We start from the raw sequence: 18055 nt of genomic DNA on the forward strand, positions 1-18055 counted from the left end.
TCGATCCTTTAATAGTAACAATAAGAAGATCTAAGATGCTAGTAGGCTTATTGGGCGAGCTTGTCCGAGACGCTCCACTTCCAAGCTAGGCGAGTGGTTCCAAGATCTGAGAAAGACCAGATGAATGCTCAAGATTCCGAGACCTCTCTAGGAACCAAGCAAAATGAATGCTTAAGGTTTCGAGGACCACTCTAGGAACCGAGCAAGAGGAATGTTGAAGGTTCCGAGGACCACTCTAGGCATCGAGCAAGAGGAATGCTCAAGGTTCTGAGGACCTCTCTAGGAACCAAGCAAAATGAATGCTCATGGTTTTGAGGACCACTCTAGGAACTGAGCAAGAGGAATGCTCAAGGTTCTGGGGACCACTCTAGGAATCGAGCAAGAGAAATGCTCAAGGTTCCGAGGACCTCTCTAGGAACCAAGCAAAATGAATGCTCAAGGTTCTGAGGACCACTCTAAGAACCAAGCAAAATGAATGCTCAAGGTTCCGAGGACCTCTCTAGGAACTGAGCAAGAGGAATGCTCAGGGTTTCGAGGACTACTCTAGGAACCGAACAAGAGGAATGCTCTAGGTTCCGAGGATCTCTATATGAACCAAGAAAAATGAACGCTCAAGGTTCTGAGGAACCAAGAAAAATGAATGCTCTAGGTTCTGAGGACCACTCTAGGAACTGAGCAAGAGGAATGCTCAAGGTTCCGAGGACTACTCTAGGAACCGAGCAAGAAGAATGCTCAAGGTTCCGAGGACCACTCTAGGAGTCGAGGAAGAAGAATGCTCAAGGTTCCAAGGACCACTCTAGGAACCGAACAAGAGGAATGCTCAAGGTTACGAGGACCTGTCTAGGAACCAAGCAAAATGAATGCTCACGGTTCCGAGGACCTCTCTAGGGACCGAGCAAAATGAATGCTCAAGGTTCCGAGGACCACTCTACGAACCGAGCATGAGGAATGCTCAAGGTTCTGAGGACCTCTCTAGGAACCAAGCGAAATGAATGCTCAAGGTTCTGAGGACCACTCTAAGAACCGAGATAGAGGAAGTTTCCGAGGACCACTCTAGGAACCGAGCAAGAGGATTGCTCAAGGTTCCGAGGACCACTCTAGGAACCAAGAAAAAGGAATGCTCAAGGTTTCGAGGACCACTCTAGGAACTGAGCAAGAGGAATGCTCAAGGTTTCGAGGACCACTCTATGAACCAAGAAAAATGAATGCTCTATGTTTCGAGGACCACTCTAGGAACCGAGCAAGAGGCTTATTAAGGTTAGTCGCCAATGTGGGGGCTGACGAGCCTATCTGCTAGCTACTGTAGCGATATGTCTGAGATATGTGTGAAGTTTCATAGACTCCAATGTCTCTTTCCTTGAGTTCAACTCTCAATGACCAAAATGTTGACTTGTTTTTTCGTTAACTCGTCTAACATCCAAAGAATAATATTGAGAATATTTTTTAGAGCTAAATAAAGTATAAGAAATGTGTTTAGTGCCCATAAATAATAGATAGAGAGAATTTTACAGTGGTTCAGCCCTAAAAAGACGGTCTACGTCCACTTAGTCATTGTAATTGATCTTGCAAGCCATGAATTACATTTGTATTTAGCTTTTAGTTATTTGGCTCCATTGAAGATGGAGAGAACTCTCTCTGGGAAAAGCTGCCATCCCTTCTCTTGTCTTCCTTCTTCTTTTGGTCCCTACTCCTCTTATTTATATTGAAGAGTTATGATTACATTTGAGGGAGCTTAAATTATTGGGCTTCGCCCATTAATTACACAAACTAACAAGTAACTAGACCTAAGGCACGATCTGGGCCGATGGGTAGTGACATTCCAAAAATAAGTATAACAATATTATATTTAGTATTATGTTGTTTAAATAATTAATACAAATTTTTATGAATTTTTTTTATAAATATATCTTAAAATTTTAAATAAAAAAGTCGGAGCTATTTAGTTAAAATAAATTTCATCAAAAGTAAAATTTTATATTGATTTATGATTCAAATACAAGATATTAGTACTATTGTTTGTTTGATTTAGAGATTTGTTTTAAATTAAAAAGAATTTTAATTAAAAAAAATAATTAGGGTGATTTTGATTATAATTAGACATGTTTTAGCACCCTCAAACTATTTTTTTCACAAATTAGTCCCTAAACTATTTGTGCACGAAGATAATATTTTGGTCATTTAACGATGTATATGGCCACGTCTCCTAACATATAGAAAGTTTAGGGATTAATTTAAAAAAATTAGGGACCAACTTGTCAAAGTATATAAAGTTTAGGGACCTGTCGTATAACTAAACCAAATTTAAAACATATAGATTCTTATTTCTTAAAAAAGATAAAAAATAATATTAACTAATCAATAAGTTTGGAAGTGTTCTAAACAATAATTATTTCTTAATATTTAATAAGAATATTAATATTAATATTAATATTAATTTATAAGAATTAATGTAATTAATAATTAATTATTTAAAAAAAAAAAGGATAAGAAGAGATTAAAATAATATTTAAATATGTGTATCCAACAATTTCTCGACAACTAAAAGTTTAATGTTATAATATTGAACATGAAAACTATTGAACGTAGTAGTGGGAATTCCTTATTTATAGTCGCTGAAAGGAAGAGTAGTCTTAGTACTTTGTGATAAAATCAAAGGCAAAATAAAATAAAAAATGGCAATTGATGCTCAACAAGCTTTGCTTGCTTCACTTCTCCTCCTTCCATTACTGATTATCTTCATGAAGAAAACTGTTCAGAAACAAAACAAGAACCTTCCTCCAAGCCCTCCAAAGCTTCCTTTCATAGGCAATTTACACCAGCTTGGTTCATTGCCTCACCAATCTTTATGCCAACTCTCCAAAAAATATGGCTCAGTTATGCTTCTCCACCTCGGCAAGGTGCCAACTGTTGTTGTATCCTCTGCTGAGGCTGCAAAACAAGTCATGAAGACTCATGATCTCAGTACTTGTAGCAGAGCTCAATTACATGGTCGTCGACAACTGACGTACAATTACCAAGACTTGGCATTTTCACCTTACGGAGAATAATGGAGAGAGATCAAGAAAATATGTGTCCTTGAACTGTTCAGTGTGAAGAGAGTACTTTCACACCGATCAGTCCGGGAAGAAGAAGTTACCATGCTCGTCAACTCCATATCTCATCACTCCTCATCTTCGCCCGGTGCTCCTGTTGATCTTACCGAGAAGCTGTTTACTCTTACTGCTAGAATGATTTTCAGGACTGCTTTTGGGACAACTTTTAAAGATGCTAATTTTTCTGATGAGAAATTGCATGAAATCGTTCAAGAGATCCAAACCATCCTGGGAACTTTCTCTTCCGCTGAGCACTTTCCATATGTGGGGTGGATTGTGGACAAGCTTTCTGGTTTAGAGCAAAGGCGTGAAAGGATTTTCCACCAGATGGATGATTTCTATCAAAGGGTGATTGATGATCATCTTAGTCCGGGAGAGAGAAACAAGAGCATGAAGACATTATTGATGTGCTTCTGAAGATAGTGAAAGAGAAAACTGGTTTTCGAGCTGTTTCTTTAACCATAAACAATGTCAAGGCAATCCTCTTGGTAACCTCTTTAGTTTTATTTTTGTTTCATCCTTTCTTTCTTATTGTAGGGTCAATAAGAAAACCAAATATAGTTTTGGCCAAGAACAATTTGAAACTTAATCAAGTCAAATTTCATTTAAGAAAGTTAAGTGTCAACTAAAAAATTATTATTATTTAAAAAAATGAATTAATAGAAAATCTAACAAATAAATTTTAATTTTTTTCAATTTTAAATTTTGTTTAATTTTAATTATGTATTATTATTTTAAAATATTATAAAAAAAATTATTAAAACACTAAAACAACTTAAAATAAATTTAAATTTTTAAGGGAATAAATTTAAAAACTTTTTTTCAAAAAAATTTAAGTTTTGAAAAAAGCTTTTAAATTTATTTTTGGATTTTAATTTTTCTTAGTGTATTAATTATTTTTTTCTATTATTTTAATATTTGAAAATAATAGTAATAATGCATAATTAAAAAAAATTAAATTGAAAAAAAGTTTTTTAATTTATTTTTTCTATTTTTTATTAATTAAAGTTATTTTTTAAAATATAATAATTCATTATTTTTTAACACGTGGCTCTATAAAGTATTGTCGCGTGTATCTTAGTTGTCACTTAACTTGTTTACATGACATTTAACACCTAAAAAACAAAATGAGATTTTACCACCAATTTTTTTAATTAGGGGTTTGTAGCAACTTTTAAAAGAATATGAGGTTTTACCGCAAATAATCCTACATATTATATAGAAAGACACTTAAGCCACCATGTATGGATTTTATTGTCACTACTACAAAAATTGGATTTCCCAACAGTTTTTAACTGTCGCTATTGAGCAACGACGACAGTCGACTAACTGTCGTATTTGCCTATGTCGGCGTAGGGGTAGCTACGCCGACAGTTATTAGGTGTCGCTGTTGCTGGCTACGCCGATAGTTATTAGGTGTCGTCGTTTCTGGCAACGCAACCATTTATTAGGTGTCGCCAACACAAGTGTATTGATTGAAACTCATGTGTTAAAATAAAACTTCGATTGATTCAAGTCTTTATATGTTTTGGGTAATTTTAATGCTATTCTAACAAATTATTCTTTTAAGCTTGAGTTTCACCAACCATGGGGCTTGACTACTAATATATCTCTGATTGCAGAATATTTTCTTAGGTGGGATAGATACTGTCGCAATTACCATGGTGTGGGCAATGGCAGAGCTAGCCAAGAGACCTAAACTGATGAAGAAGGTTCAAGATGAAGTTAGAGCTTGCATTGGAAACAAAGGAAAAGTCACAGAAAGTGACACTGATCAGCTTCAATACCTCAAAATGATAGTCAAAGAAACTTTTAGATTGCACCCTCCAGATCCTCTGCTTCTTGCAAGAGAGAGAATGTCACACTTCACCGTCGATGACTATGATATTAAACCAAAAATAATTATTCAAGTGAATGCTTGGGCGATTGGACGAGACCCCAAGAGCTGGAAAGATCCTGAAGAGTTCATCCCAGAGAGATTTCGGGATAGCTCCATTGATTTTAAAGGTCAACATTTCGAGTTGTTGCCATTTGGATCCGGGCGAAGGGCATGTCTTGCCATGTACATGGGAACAACAATAGTTGAGCTTGAACTTGCCAATCTCTTATACAGCTTTGACTGGAAATTTCCTGGTGGAATGAAAGAGCAAGATATCAACATGGATGATTTTGCTGGTCATTCTCTTACCATCCCAAGTGAACTGCTCTCAAGCTTGTCCCGTTGAAATATCTTTAGATTTATCTACTGCTCAAAAAATTAATATAAGTGTGTATTATGTTTAAATGAAAAATAAATTGATTTCTATGTGTTGACGTCGTTTTTCGTCAACTTAAAATGTAGAGCAATTAAACAATAAGAACTATGACGCAGAAGAAAAATAATATGGTAGAACAACAAGAATTTTACGTGGTTCAGCAGTTAAATCTAAAGATGATTCAACGGGACAAGCTTGAGAGCAGTTATCTTGGAAATGGTAAGAGAATGACCAGCAAACTCATCCATGTTGATATCTTGCTCTTTCATTCCTCTAGGTAATTTCCAGTCAAAGCTGTATAAGAGATTGGCAAGGCCAAGCTCAACTATTGTTGTTCCCATGTACATGGCAAGACATGCCCTTCGCCTGGATCCAAATGGCAACAACTCGAAATGTTGACCTTTAAAATCGGAGCTATCCCCAAACCTCTCTGGGATGAACTCTTCAGGATCTTTCCAGCTCTTGGGGTCTCGTCCAATCGCCCAAGCATTCACTTGAATAATTGCTTTTGGTTTAATATCATAGCCATCGACGGTGAAGTGTGACATGCTTTATCTTGCAAGAAGCAGAGGAGCTGGAGGGTGCAATCTAAAAGTTTCTTTGACTATCATTTTGAGGTATTGAAGCTGATCAGTGTCACTTTTTGTGACTTTTCCTTTGTTTCCAATGCAAGCTCTAACTTCATCTTGAACCTTCTTCATCAGTTTAGGTCTCTTGGCTAGCTCTGCCATTGCCCACACCATGGTAATTGCGACAGTATCTATCCCACCTAAGAAAATATTCTGCAATCAGAGATATTTAGTAGTCAAGCCCCATGGTTGGTGAAACTCAAGCTTAAAAGAATAATTTGTTAGAATAGGATTAAAATTACCCAAAACATATAAAGACTTGAATCAATCGAAGTTTTTTTTTTTAATACACGAGTTTCAATCAATACACATGTGTTGGCGACACCTAATAAATGTTGGCGTTGCCAGCAACGACGACACCTAAAAACTGTCGGCGTAGCCAGCAACAGCGACACCTAATAACTGTCGGCGTAGCTACCCCTACGTCGACATAGGCAAATACGACAGTTAGTCGACTATCGTCGTTGCTCAATAGCGACAGTTAAAAACTGTTGGGAAATCCCATTTTTGTAGTAGTGACAATAAAATCCATACATGGTGGCTTAAGTGTCTTTCTATATAATATGTAGGATTATTTGCGGTAAAACCTCATATTCTTTTAAAAGTTGCTACAAACCCCTAATTAAAAAAATTGGTGATAAAATCTCATTTTGATTTTTAGGTGTTAAATGCCATGTAAACAAGTTAAGTGACAACTAAGATACACGCGACAATACTTTATAGAGCCACGTGTTAAAAAAATAATGAATTATTATATTTTTAAAAATAACTTTAATTAATAAAAAATAGAAAAAATAAATTAAAAAACTTTTTTTCAATTTAATTTTTTTTAATTATGCATTATTACTATTATTTTTAAATATTAAAATAATAGAAAAAAATAATTAATACACTAAGAAAAATTAAAATCCAAAAATAAATTTAAAAGCCTTTTTCAAAACTTAAATTTTTTTGAAAAAAGATTTTAAATTTATTCCCTTAAAAATTTAAATTTATTTTTTTATTTTAAGTTGTTTTAGTGTTTTAATTATTTTTTTTATAATATTTTAAAATAATAATACATAATTAAAATTAAACAAAATTTAAAATTGAAAAAAATTAAAATTTATTTGTTCGATTTTTTATTAATTGATTTTTTTAAATAATAATTATTTTTTAGTTGACACTTAACTTTCTTAAATGAAATTTAACTTGCTTAAGTTTCAAAATTTTCTTGGCCTACAATTAGAAAGAAAGGATAAACCGAAAATAAACTAAAGAGGTTACCAAGAGGACTACCTTGACATTGTTTATGGTTAAAGAAGCAGCTCGAAAACCAATTTGGTCTTTCACTATCTTCAGAAGCACATCAATAATGTCTTCATGCTCTTGTTTTTCTCTCCCGTGACTAAGATGATCATCAATCACCCTTTGATAGAAATCATCCATCTGGTGGAAAATCCTTTCACGCCTTTCCTCTAAACCAGAAAGCTTGTCCACAATCCACCCCACATATGGAAAGTGCTCAGCGGAAGAGAAAGTTCCCAGGATGGTTTGGATCTCTTGAACAATTTCATGCAATTTCTCATAAGAAAAATTAGCATCTTTAAAAGTTGTCCCAAAAGCAATCCTGAAAATCATGCTAGCAGTAAGAGTAAACAGCTTCTCGATAAGATCAACAGGAGCACCGGGCGAAGATGAGGAGTGTGAGATATGGAGTTGACGAGCATGGTAACTTCTTCTTCCCGGACTGATCGGTGTGAAAGTACTCTCTTCACACTGAACAGTTCAAGGACACATATTTTCTTGATATCTCTCCAATATTCTCCGTAAGGTGAAAATGCCAAGTCTTGGTAATTGTACGTCAATTGTCGACGACCATGTAATTGAGCTCTGCTACAAGTACTGAGATCATGAGTCTTCATGACTTGTTTTGCAGCCTCAGCAGAGGATACAACAAAAACACCCTTTTAGGACATTTTTTTTAGGACACTCACCTAGATGCGAGTCCTAAAAACTACTCCTGGACTTTTTAGGACTCGCGTTGCAAGTCCTTAAATAAGTTCTTTTAGCGAGTCCTAAAAACTGATGTGTGTCCTAAAAGTTTGATTTTTTTTAATATACATTTGTTGGACTTGCGAGTCCTAAAAGAATTATTTGAGGATTCGCGGAGCGAGTACTAAAAACTTTTGCGTGTCCTAAATTCTAGATTTTTTTTCTAAATTTTTAATATTATTAACTTTTTATTTATAATAACTTTTATATCAAAATTTAAATTAATTATCAGATAAAGAATAATATACTTAAATTTTATTTTAAAAAATTATAAGTTGTTAGTTTTTAAATATAATTAGAAAATAAAAATGAATAAGATATCATCAATATTTTATTGTATTTTTTTCTTAATATCATAAATTTTTGTATTTAAAATTAAAATAAAAATAATAAATTCTACTCAACCACGTTTTTTCCTTTGCCCCTAAACCCTTTCTCTCTATCTTTCTCACTTCTCAGCCGCAACACTCTCCCTCTCAACTCCCTCTCCCTCATGCTCCCTCTCTCACTCAACGACGCTCAAGGGTTTTGGAAACCAGACAAACAGCACGATCAGCGAACGATCGTGGGTATTGGGAAAACGGTGGGGGCTTGGGGGCCGGTCATGGGCAAATGATAGGGGCTCGAGGGTCTTGGGTGGCTTGGTCTCGTGGAGGGGTCGTGGGTGGCTCAGTCTCGCAGAGGGGTCGAACCATGGGGCTACGGGGAGAGGTGGTGGCGATGATGGAGCACATCTTAATGGGGCTTTCTACGGTATCTCTTTCCTTTACACATCCAAAGTTTTTTTTCTTCTGTTTATGTATATATTTTACAAATCTATGTATATATATATTTGTTTATGGGAGCGTGAGGGAGAGGGAGTTGAGAGGGTGAGTGTTACATACCCATATTAGTCATGCTCAATTTGTAAAACCCTTTTCTGAACATGTTCTAATTTCTATCACAATTTGCATTGTCTACAACAAAGCCTTTAGTATTCTCTCAATCTTTCTGTCTGCATTAAGGAACACCTTCTTAGGCTCTTAGCTATCAATATATTTTACTAGAGACTTAAAGTTTATTTAGAACTTTAATAGTAATAGTTATACTATCCTAGGCTACTAAATTTTATTTTCTTCAAACATCCATCGGTTGTTGACATTTTGTGTGCTTTTAGCATGTGTCATTTCATGAACTAAGACTGTGTTTAGTTGTTGTGACTATGAATTTCCTCTATTTTTTTTTGTTCAGTCATGAATTACTTTATTATCATATCTATATTCCATGTTTGTGAGTTCTTTTTTAGGGTCTAATGTTTCAAACTGCCTCTGAACTTGCATTTTGCTGTGATTGAAGAAAAATGGCGCAGAAATCCATAAATTTTTTCTATTTCCTTTTATTATTGCTTTAATAGGACATGTATAGTCTAGTTGAGTGAATCATGTTGTTAGAGTTGTTAGAGTTAGAGTTTTAAGTGAGTGGAGGAGTGGGTTCAGTTATTGTTTTATGTTTTTTTAATTTAACTAGTTATGCTCTATCAATTCAAACCCACACACAAAAAAAAAAAAAAAAAAGGAGTGATGATGTTGGAATGTTTTCTTGGTTAATTGATGTGGTCTGTTTTTAGCTTAACTTGGATAGTCCCATATTTAGATTAAGCTAACATTAATTTTCGGTATGAGCACTATTATTGACAGGTCATTTTATCTTTCTGAAAACATTCTTGATCACGGCAGATTATCTCAATTGAACTTACTTGTATGTAGATATATTCTTGTCAGACCAATTTGAACCAAGTTTCTGCAATAATAAACTCGAGTGTGAAAATTACTAAGTAGTTTAGTTGCCAAATATAATCAGAAGACTTTTCTTTAGCTCTATATAAGTTTGTTCAAATTAATAGGAACTTGAGATTCTGAGAGTTGTAGTGAACTCTCTTTTGCTTTTTTACCTAAGATATGTATTTTTTGGTTTTGAATATGAAAGTGTTGGAAATTTTGGTTGTTGATTCAAATTGTGGTGCTAATCTCTGCCAATGTGGCTGAGGTACCTTTGAAATTTGGCTGCAAGTGGCAATGGATTTTTGAACGAGATTTGATAGAATTTGTAGTTTAATATGTGATGATTGCAATCTTACTTAGTAGTGGTACTTATACTTGTTGAAGATGCTTTGTTTTTTTAGGCCGAAGGAGCGTTAGTTTCAGAAAATTTATGACTAACTGTACTCTACTTGTTCTGAATGTGGTTTGCTTGAATGGTGTTACTTTTCTCTGAATAGATATATATATATATATATATATATGAATCTTTACTGCAATAGTAGGACCTATATGTATGTATATATTATTTCTTGGGTAATCTATGTGATTGTATATTGACACATTTTCTTTGATTGATGTGTAGTGCAACAAACTTATTTTGTTGATTGATAAAGTACCATGGTTGATTGGTGGAGAAGGTGTGCGGACAGAACTGAGTTTACCAAATGTAGAAAAAACAATTGGCTCAGTTTCAGGTACTCTTGTTGCTCTCTGTCTATGATTTGGTTATTTTTTCTTAAAAACAAAGTCCATTGAACTATACTGTCATTTCCTCCGTTATGATGCTGTGATCTTCATTCATGGTTAAAATGTTTGAAAGATAATTGGATGACATTGGCTCAGATCCATACATGTTTGAAGTAAATTACATTTTGAAAAATAAAAATTGCTGAAGATTCTAATTAATGAGATGAACACCGTTGCACTTGCATTCTATTGTAAATGTTTCATTAGAGTAATTTTTTTTTACTCTATATAGTTTTGTAAGTTCCTTTTACATTTTTTGTAATGATTGTGATCCTAATTGTTATTGTGCAGAGCTTACAGAAGATGAAGCTGAAGATCGCTTGCAAGATGCTATTCAGGAAAAGTTTGCTGTTTTTGGGGATGTATGTGCTTTTGATGATAACTTGTTCATGTTGCAGAGAACTGATTACTTATAAATGTAATATTTGTCTTTCTAATATGTAAATTTGATTTATTTTTTTATTGTTGACTGTTGTTGGTATAATAAATTTATAAAATTATTGAATAAAAAAGTTTATAAGTTTATTTCTTTTATTCGAAAGTGTTAAGAACTAATCAAATATAAATTTAATGTTACCAATGTTAAATTAATTTAATTTTTGATGTGCATTCTTTTACTACACCATATTCTTTAAGGACTCCCAACGCGAGTCCTAAAAACTTACTTAAAGGCACTCAACCCGATCTTTTAGGACTCGCAATACGAGTCCTAAAAAATTACTTAGAGACACTCAACCTGATTTTTTATGACTCGCATTGGGAGTCCTAAAAACTTACTTAAAGGCACTCTACGGGATTTTTTAGGACTCGCGTTGCAAGTCCTAAAACGCAAGTCCTAAAAAACCTTAGTTTTTAAGGCTCTCAAATAGAGGACTCACGCCCCGCGAGTCCTAAAAACTTTTTTAGGACTCGCGATCCTAGTCCTAAAAAGTATCTTTTGTAGAGGCATGATCTGGGCCGATGGGTAGTGACATTCCAAAAATAAGTATAACAATATTATATTTAGTATTATGTTGTTTAAAAAATTAATACAAATTTTGATGAATTTTTTTTATAAATATATTTTAAAATTTTAAATATATAAGTCGGAGCTATTTAGTCATAATAAATTTTATCAAAAGTAAAATTTTATATTGATTTATGATTCAAATACAAGATATTAGTACTATTGTTTGTTTGATTTAGAGATTTGTTTTAAAATTCAAAAGAATTTTAATTAAAAAAAATAATTAGGGGGATTTTGATTATAATTAGACATGTTTTAGCACCCTCAAACTATTTTTTTCACAAATTAGTCCCTAAACTATTTGTGCACGAAGATAATATTTTGGTCATTTAACGATGTATATGGCCACGTCTCCTAACATATAGAAAGTTTAGGGATTAATTTAAAAAAATTAGGGACCAACTTGTCAAAGTATATAAAGTTTAGGGACCTGTCGTATAACTAAACAAAAATTAAAACATATAGATTCTTATTTCTTAAAAAAGATAAAATAATATTAACTAATCAATAAGTTTGGAAGTGTTCTAAACAATAATTATTTCTTAATATTTAATAAGAATATTAATATTAATATTAATTTATAAGAATTAATGTAATTAATAAATAATTATTTAAAAAAAAAAAGGATAAGAAGAGATTAAAATAATATTTAAATATGTGTATCCAACAATTTCTCGACAACTAAGAGTTTAATGTTATAATATTGAACATGAAAACTATTGAACGTAGTAGTGGGAATTCCTTATTTATAGTCGCTGAAAGGAAGAGTAGTCTTAGTACTTTGTGATAAAATCAAAGGCAAAAAAAAATAAAAAATGGCAATTGATGCTCAACAAGCTTTGCTTGTTTCACTTCTCCTCCTTCCATTACTGATTATCTTCATGAAGAAAACTGTTCAGAAACAAAACAAGAACCTTCCTCCAAGCCCTCCAAAGCTTCCTTTCATAGGCAATTTACACCAGCTTGGTTCATTGCCTCACCAATCTTTATGCCAACTCTCCAAAAAATATGGCTCAGTTATGCTTCTCCACCTCGGCAAGGTGCCAACTGTTGTTGTATCCTCTGCTGAGGCTGCAAAACAAGTCATGAAGACTCATGATCTCAGTACTTGTAGCAGAGCTCAATTACATGGTCTTCGACAACTGACGTACAATTACCAAGACTTGGCATTTTCACCTTACGGAGAATAATGGAGAGAGATCAAGAAAATTTGTGTCCTTGAACTGTTCAGTGTGAAGAGAGTACTTTCACACCGATCAGTCCGGGAAGAAGAAGTTACCATGCTCGTCAACTCCATATCTCATCACTCCTCATCTTCGCCCGGTGCTCCTGTTGATCTTACCGAGAAGCTGTTTACTCTTACTGCTAGCATGATTTTCAGGACTGCTTTTGGGACAACTTTTAAAGATGCTAATTTTTCTGATGAGAAATTGCATGAAATTGTTCAAGAGATCCAAACCATCCTGGGAACTTTCTCTTCCGCTGAGCACTTTCCATATGTGGGGTGGATTGTGGACAAGCTTTCTGGTTTAGAGCAAAGGCGTGAAAGGATTTTCCACCAGATGGATGATTTCTATCAAAGGGTGATTGATGATCATCTTAGTCCGGGAGAGAAAAACAAGAGCATGAAGACATTATTGATGTGCTTCTGAAGATAGTGAAAGAGCAAACTGGTTTTCGAGCAGCTTCTTTAACCATAAACAATGTCAAGGCAGTCCTCTTGGTAACCTCTTTAGTTTTATTTTTGGTTCATCCTTTCTTTCTTATTGTAGGGTCAATAAGAAAACCAAATATATTTTTGGCCAAGAACAATTTGAAACGTAAGCAAGTTAAATTTCATTTAAGAAAGTTAAGTGTCAACTAAAAAATTATTATTATTTAAAAAAATCAATTAATAAAAAATCGAACAAATAAATTTTAATTTTTTTCAATTTTAAATTTTGTTTAATTTTAATTATGTATTATTATTTTAAAATATTATAAAAAAAATTATTAAAACACTAAAACAACTTAAAATAAATTTAAATTTTTAAGGGAATAAATTTAAAAACTTTTTTAAAAAAAATTTAAGTTTTGAAAAAAGCTTTTAAATTTATTTTTGGATTTTAATTTTTCTTAGTGTATTAATTATTTTTTTCTATTATTTTAATATTTAAAAATAATAGTAATAATGCATAATTAAAAAAATTAAATTGAAAAAAAGATTTTTAATTTATTTTTTCTATTTTTTATTAATTAAAGTTATTTTTTAAAATATAATAATTCATTATTTTTTAACACGTGGCTCTATAAAATATTGTCGCGTGTATCTTAGTTGTCACTTAACTTATTTACATGACATTTAACACCTAAAATTGGCAATTTGCAACAAACTATTAACAACATGAGATTTTACCACCAATTTTTTTAATTAGGGGTTTGTAGCAACTTTTAAAAGAATATGAGGTTTTACCACAAATAATCCTACATATTATATAGAAAGACACTTAAGCCACCATGTATGGATTTTATTGTCACTACTACAAAAATGGGATTTCCCAACAGTTTTTAACTGTCGCTATTGAGCAACGACGACAGTCGACTAACTGTCGTATTTGCCTATGTCGGCGTATGGGTAGCTACGCCAACAGTTATTAGGTGTTGCTGTTGCTGGCTACGCCGACAATTATTAGGTGTCGTCGTTGCTGGCAACGCCAACATTTATTAGATGTCGCCAACACATGTGTATTGATTGAAACTCATGTATTAAAAAAAAAACTTCGATTGATTCAAGTTTTTATATGTTTTGGGTAATTTTAATCCTATTCTAACAAATTATTCTTTTAAGTTTGAGTTTCACCAACCATGGGGCTTGACTACTAATATATCTCTGATTGCAGAATATTTTCTTAGGTGGGATAGATATTGTCGCAATTACTATGGTGTGGGCAATGGCAGAGCTAGCCAAGAGACCTAAACTGATGAAGAAGGTTTAAGATGAAGTTAGAGCTTGCATTGGAAACAAAGGAAATGTCACAGAAAGTGACACTGATCAGCTTCAATACCTCAAAATGATAGTCAGAAACTTTTAGATTGCACCCTCCAGCTCCTCTGCTTCTTGCAAGAGAGAGCATGTCACACTTCACCGTCGATGGCTATGATATTAAACCAAAAAAAATTATTCAAGTGAATGCTTGGGCGATTGGACGAGATCCCAAGAGCTGGAAAGATCCTGAAGAGTTCATCCTAGAGAGTTTTGGGGATAGCTCCATTGATTTTAAAGGTCAATATTTCGAGCTGTTGCCATTTGGATCTGGGCGAAGGGCATGTCTTGCCATGTACATGGGAACAACAATAGTTGAGCTTGGCCTTGCCAATCTTTTATACAACTTTGACTGGAAATTGCCTGGTGGAATGAAAGGGCAAGATATCAACATGGATGAGTTTGCTGATCATTCTCTTACCATCTCCAAGAGAACAGCTCTCAAGCTTGTCCCGTTGAAACATCTTTAGATTTATCTACTGCTCAAAAAATTAATATAAGTGTGTATTATGTTTAAATGAAAAATAAATTGATTTCTATGTGTTGACGCCATTTTTTGTCAACTTAAAATGTAGAGCATTTAAACAATAAGAACTATGACGCAGACGAATAATATGGTAGAACAACAAGAATTTTACGTGGTTCAGCAGTTAACTCTGCCTAGTCCACGAGTCTATTTTATTAAGACTTGGTGCTTTCTGGAAATCCTTCAGGGATGAATTCTCCAGAATTTCTCTCAGTATATCAAAAGATCCGTCCTCTACAAATGTTCATGAACTCTCTATTTGTAGAGAGTTTTCAGAGTTCATTCCCACATACTTCGAGAGGATACTTCTGCTTATTAATTAAAATATTGATTTAAATATTGTAACTCCTATATGCAAGGAAACGTTCCCTGAAGACCAGGGGGCGAATAACAGACTTGTTAACATCCCTTTAATGTTGGGATGTTACAACAATGAATATCTTTAAATGCATGGAACGCGTTACATCAGATGACCCATTAAATCTTTCGAGGTCGGCAATCAGCATCATGTCGGTCCAGGTCTATAGATAAGTTATGAACTAGCCGCCTTACTCCAAAACCAGCTCGGAGCGGGTAGATCAACGAGGCTGTTACATTCTGAGCTTGTACTCCTGCTAAGCTCAGTCTACTTTATCCGAAGACACCCGACAACGGATATACCCCAAGCAAAATTCTTTCGAGCTCATAAAGAACTTCGAGGTTAAATGTATTCGAGGTTGCCATCTTGATCTGAGGGTTTGACATCTGGGCCACGAACATGCGTTTTACATATCTCGAGCTCACATTTGACGAGTCCGTCTTTCGAGGTCACAATCTCGGGTCTCGAAATCTGGGTGTAACATTTTTCCCACTCAAAAGTATCAGTTCGAATCCTATGAGAAGGAAACTTTTAAACTACTTTCCTCGGGAATCGTTCTGTCACACACTCGAGTATGGACATGCATCAGTTGGGTATTGCTCACTCAAGGTACTTGAGTGCCTTGAAACTCTATCCATGTCTATCCGCCTGCCCTCCTTTTGGGTACTATCATTACACTACTCCCCGGCCGTTAGATCTGATACGGAATCTGGCCAATGGCCCAGATTGGTTCAACTTTTATCATGCTCGTGGGCCTATAAATAAGTTTTCGGTTGTCTTCTCCATTTTTCCTTCACATTCAAACTTTCAGAAAGAAAAAACCAGAGCCTTTCTTGTCCAGTTCTTGCATGTTCTCCAAGCCGAGAAGACAAAGCAACGTTGGACTTTTTGACTCAGTGAGATCGCACTTGCAACCGCTCATTCAATCATCCATTTCTCTGTTTCCACCGATCATATTCTGTGAGTTTTCGGTTCATGGCTTCTTTGCATTAACATACATTTTTTTCCTTCTTGTATGTTTATGCTTCTGTTACACCATGGGCACTAGGATTTATTTTCGACCCATTCATTAGTTTAATGCACTAGGATTAGGGTGCTTCGACTGATAGACATTGGGTTCAAAACCAGTTTTTGCGAAAAAGGATCCAAATATGATTCCTTTTTTGGGATTTCAAATTTTAGAGACCATATCTTGCACACCAAGATATCGGGTACAAAATCAGGGTTTTTTAAGGAATGCACGATTCCAAAAAATATCACCTTTTTAATAACCGCCACCTTTTTTCCCTAATATTTCGGGATTTCCCATAACTTATCCACCTTCCCTCCTTTCGGTGGAATACACGCTCTGAGATTGGTTTCATCCTTTGGATCGAGCCTGCCTTATAGCCTCGATCATTCAAGCTTAGGTACTATTTGTCTCTTTATTTCTTGTTTGCTTGGCCCTCACCCTTTTGCTTTCTTGTTAGATGCCGCAGAATTCAGGAAAGTGGTGGGGGTCAAAGCTTGCGATTCCTTACTCACCTGTAGCTTTGAGCCCGGAATCTCCCTTTACTCAGAACCAACGCTTAATTCGGGAGCACGAACTGAGGCGTGAGCAAGAGGACACTCGAGACCACTTCTAACGTCAGATAGACGAGGTCGAATAAGGGAAGAGAAAAAGATTAAGGGTCGCCCTTTATCCGGACCCGGACACCGAGCTCAGACCGATTCCTCTCGATCCTACGCTCAAAGTGACAATCGCCTTCATGTCGGGCGCTCTTCAATTTTCACTGATGGGGGAACCTTCTACCTCGCAGCTGAGGAGAGAATTCTTTGAGGCCGAGCTTTACTGGAGCTTGGTTACGTCGTTAGGTCAAATAGTTGATATTCTGGCCTTTCACGGCATAGGACTATCGAGCTCACTGAGGTGTTGAGCTTCGACCTCCCACAAGCGGAGTTTCCGCGCTCCAGGAGATGGAAATCCTGACAGCAAGCTGAGATACGCAGCTTGGAGCCAGGAGCATATGAAGGCATGGGCGATATTGCCCTTGAAGTCTTTTTTCAAGGACTTCACATAATTTGTTGGGTTGGCTCCCTTCCAGCTCAACACCAATTCTTACAGGGTTCTGTCTGCCCTGAGGTCGCTGTACCACGAGCTGAAGTGGAAAGGACCTTCGCCAGAAGAGATCTTATATCTCTTTTCCTTGAAAACCAATCCCTCTCAAGCTCGGGGAGGAGATGGCTTCTACTATCTCTCGAGCTATCCCAAGGATAAGAAGATGTTTGAAGATCTTCCCAACTACCCTCTTGATTTCAAGAAGGCCTTCTTCTGGACAGATGGCCTAGCCCCGTCCCGATTCTACTCTTTCAGACGGATTCATAAGTATCTCAACTTCTTTCTTTTTTGTGATTGAATTTTTCTTAGGCTTGTATTTAGTTGAAATTTGTTTTACCTTCCAGCTAACTACCAACGCCCAAACCCCACCAAGGAGATGAGGGAGCACAGAGAAACTCTGCTCCAACTTCCCTATGGCCGGATATCCCTCTCCTACCTCCTACATAAAGGCAAGCTCCGGGCATGTGGGATCTTAGGGGAGGATCAGTC

The 18055-nt window shown here is 35.2% G+C and overlaps 1 protein-coding gene and 3 pseudogenes across 1 annotated transcript; 3 read left to right on the forward strand and 1 right to left on the reverse strand.

Annotated features, from left to right (window-relative positions):
* Positions 1-2738: 2738 nt before the first annotated feature.
* Positions 2739-5328, forward strand: LOC133820952 (cytochrome P450 71B37-like; annotated as a pseudogene).
* A 189-nt stretch (positions 5329-5517) lies between these two features.
* LOC133823690 (cytochrome P450 71B35-like) lies at positions 5518-8505 on the reverse strand (annotated as a pseudogene).
* Positions 8453-11003, forward strand: LOC133822220 (uncharacterized). Its single transcript, XM_062254480.1, has 3 exons — positions 8453-8763; positions 10393-10504; positions 10848-11003. Exons 1-3 carry the CDS (start codon positions 8623-8625, stop codon positions 10970-10972), a joined length of 378 nt encoding a protein of 125 aa, XP_062110464.1. The 5' UTR covers positions 8453-8622; the 3' UTR covers positions 10973-11003.
* A 1361-nt stretch (positions 11004-12364) lies between these two features.
* On the forward strand, positions 12365-15054 carry LOC133822219 (cytochrome P450 71B36-like; annotated as a pseudogene).
* The last annotated feature ends 3001 nt before the right edge of the window (positions 15055-18055 follow it).

This window comes from Humulus lupulus, chromosome 3, assembly GCF_963169125.1.
Source record: "Humulus lupulus chromosome 3, drHumLupu1.1, whole genome shotgun sequence".
In the NCBI taxonomy this organism is placed as follows: Eukaryota; Viridiplantae; Streptophyta; class Magnoliopsida; order Rosales; family Cannabaceae; genus Humulus; species Humulus lupulus.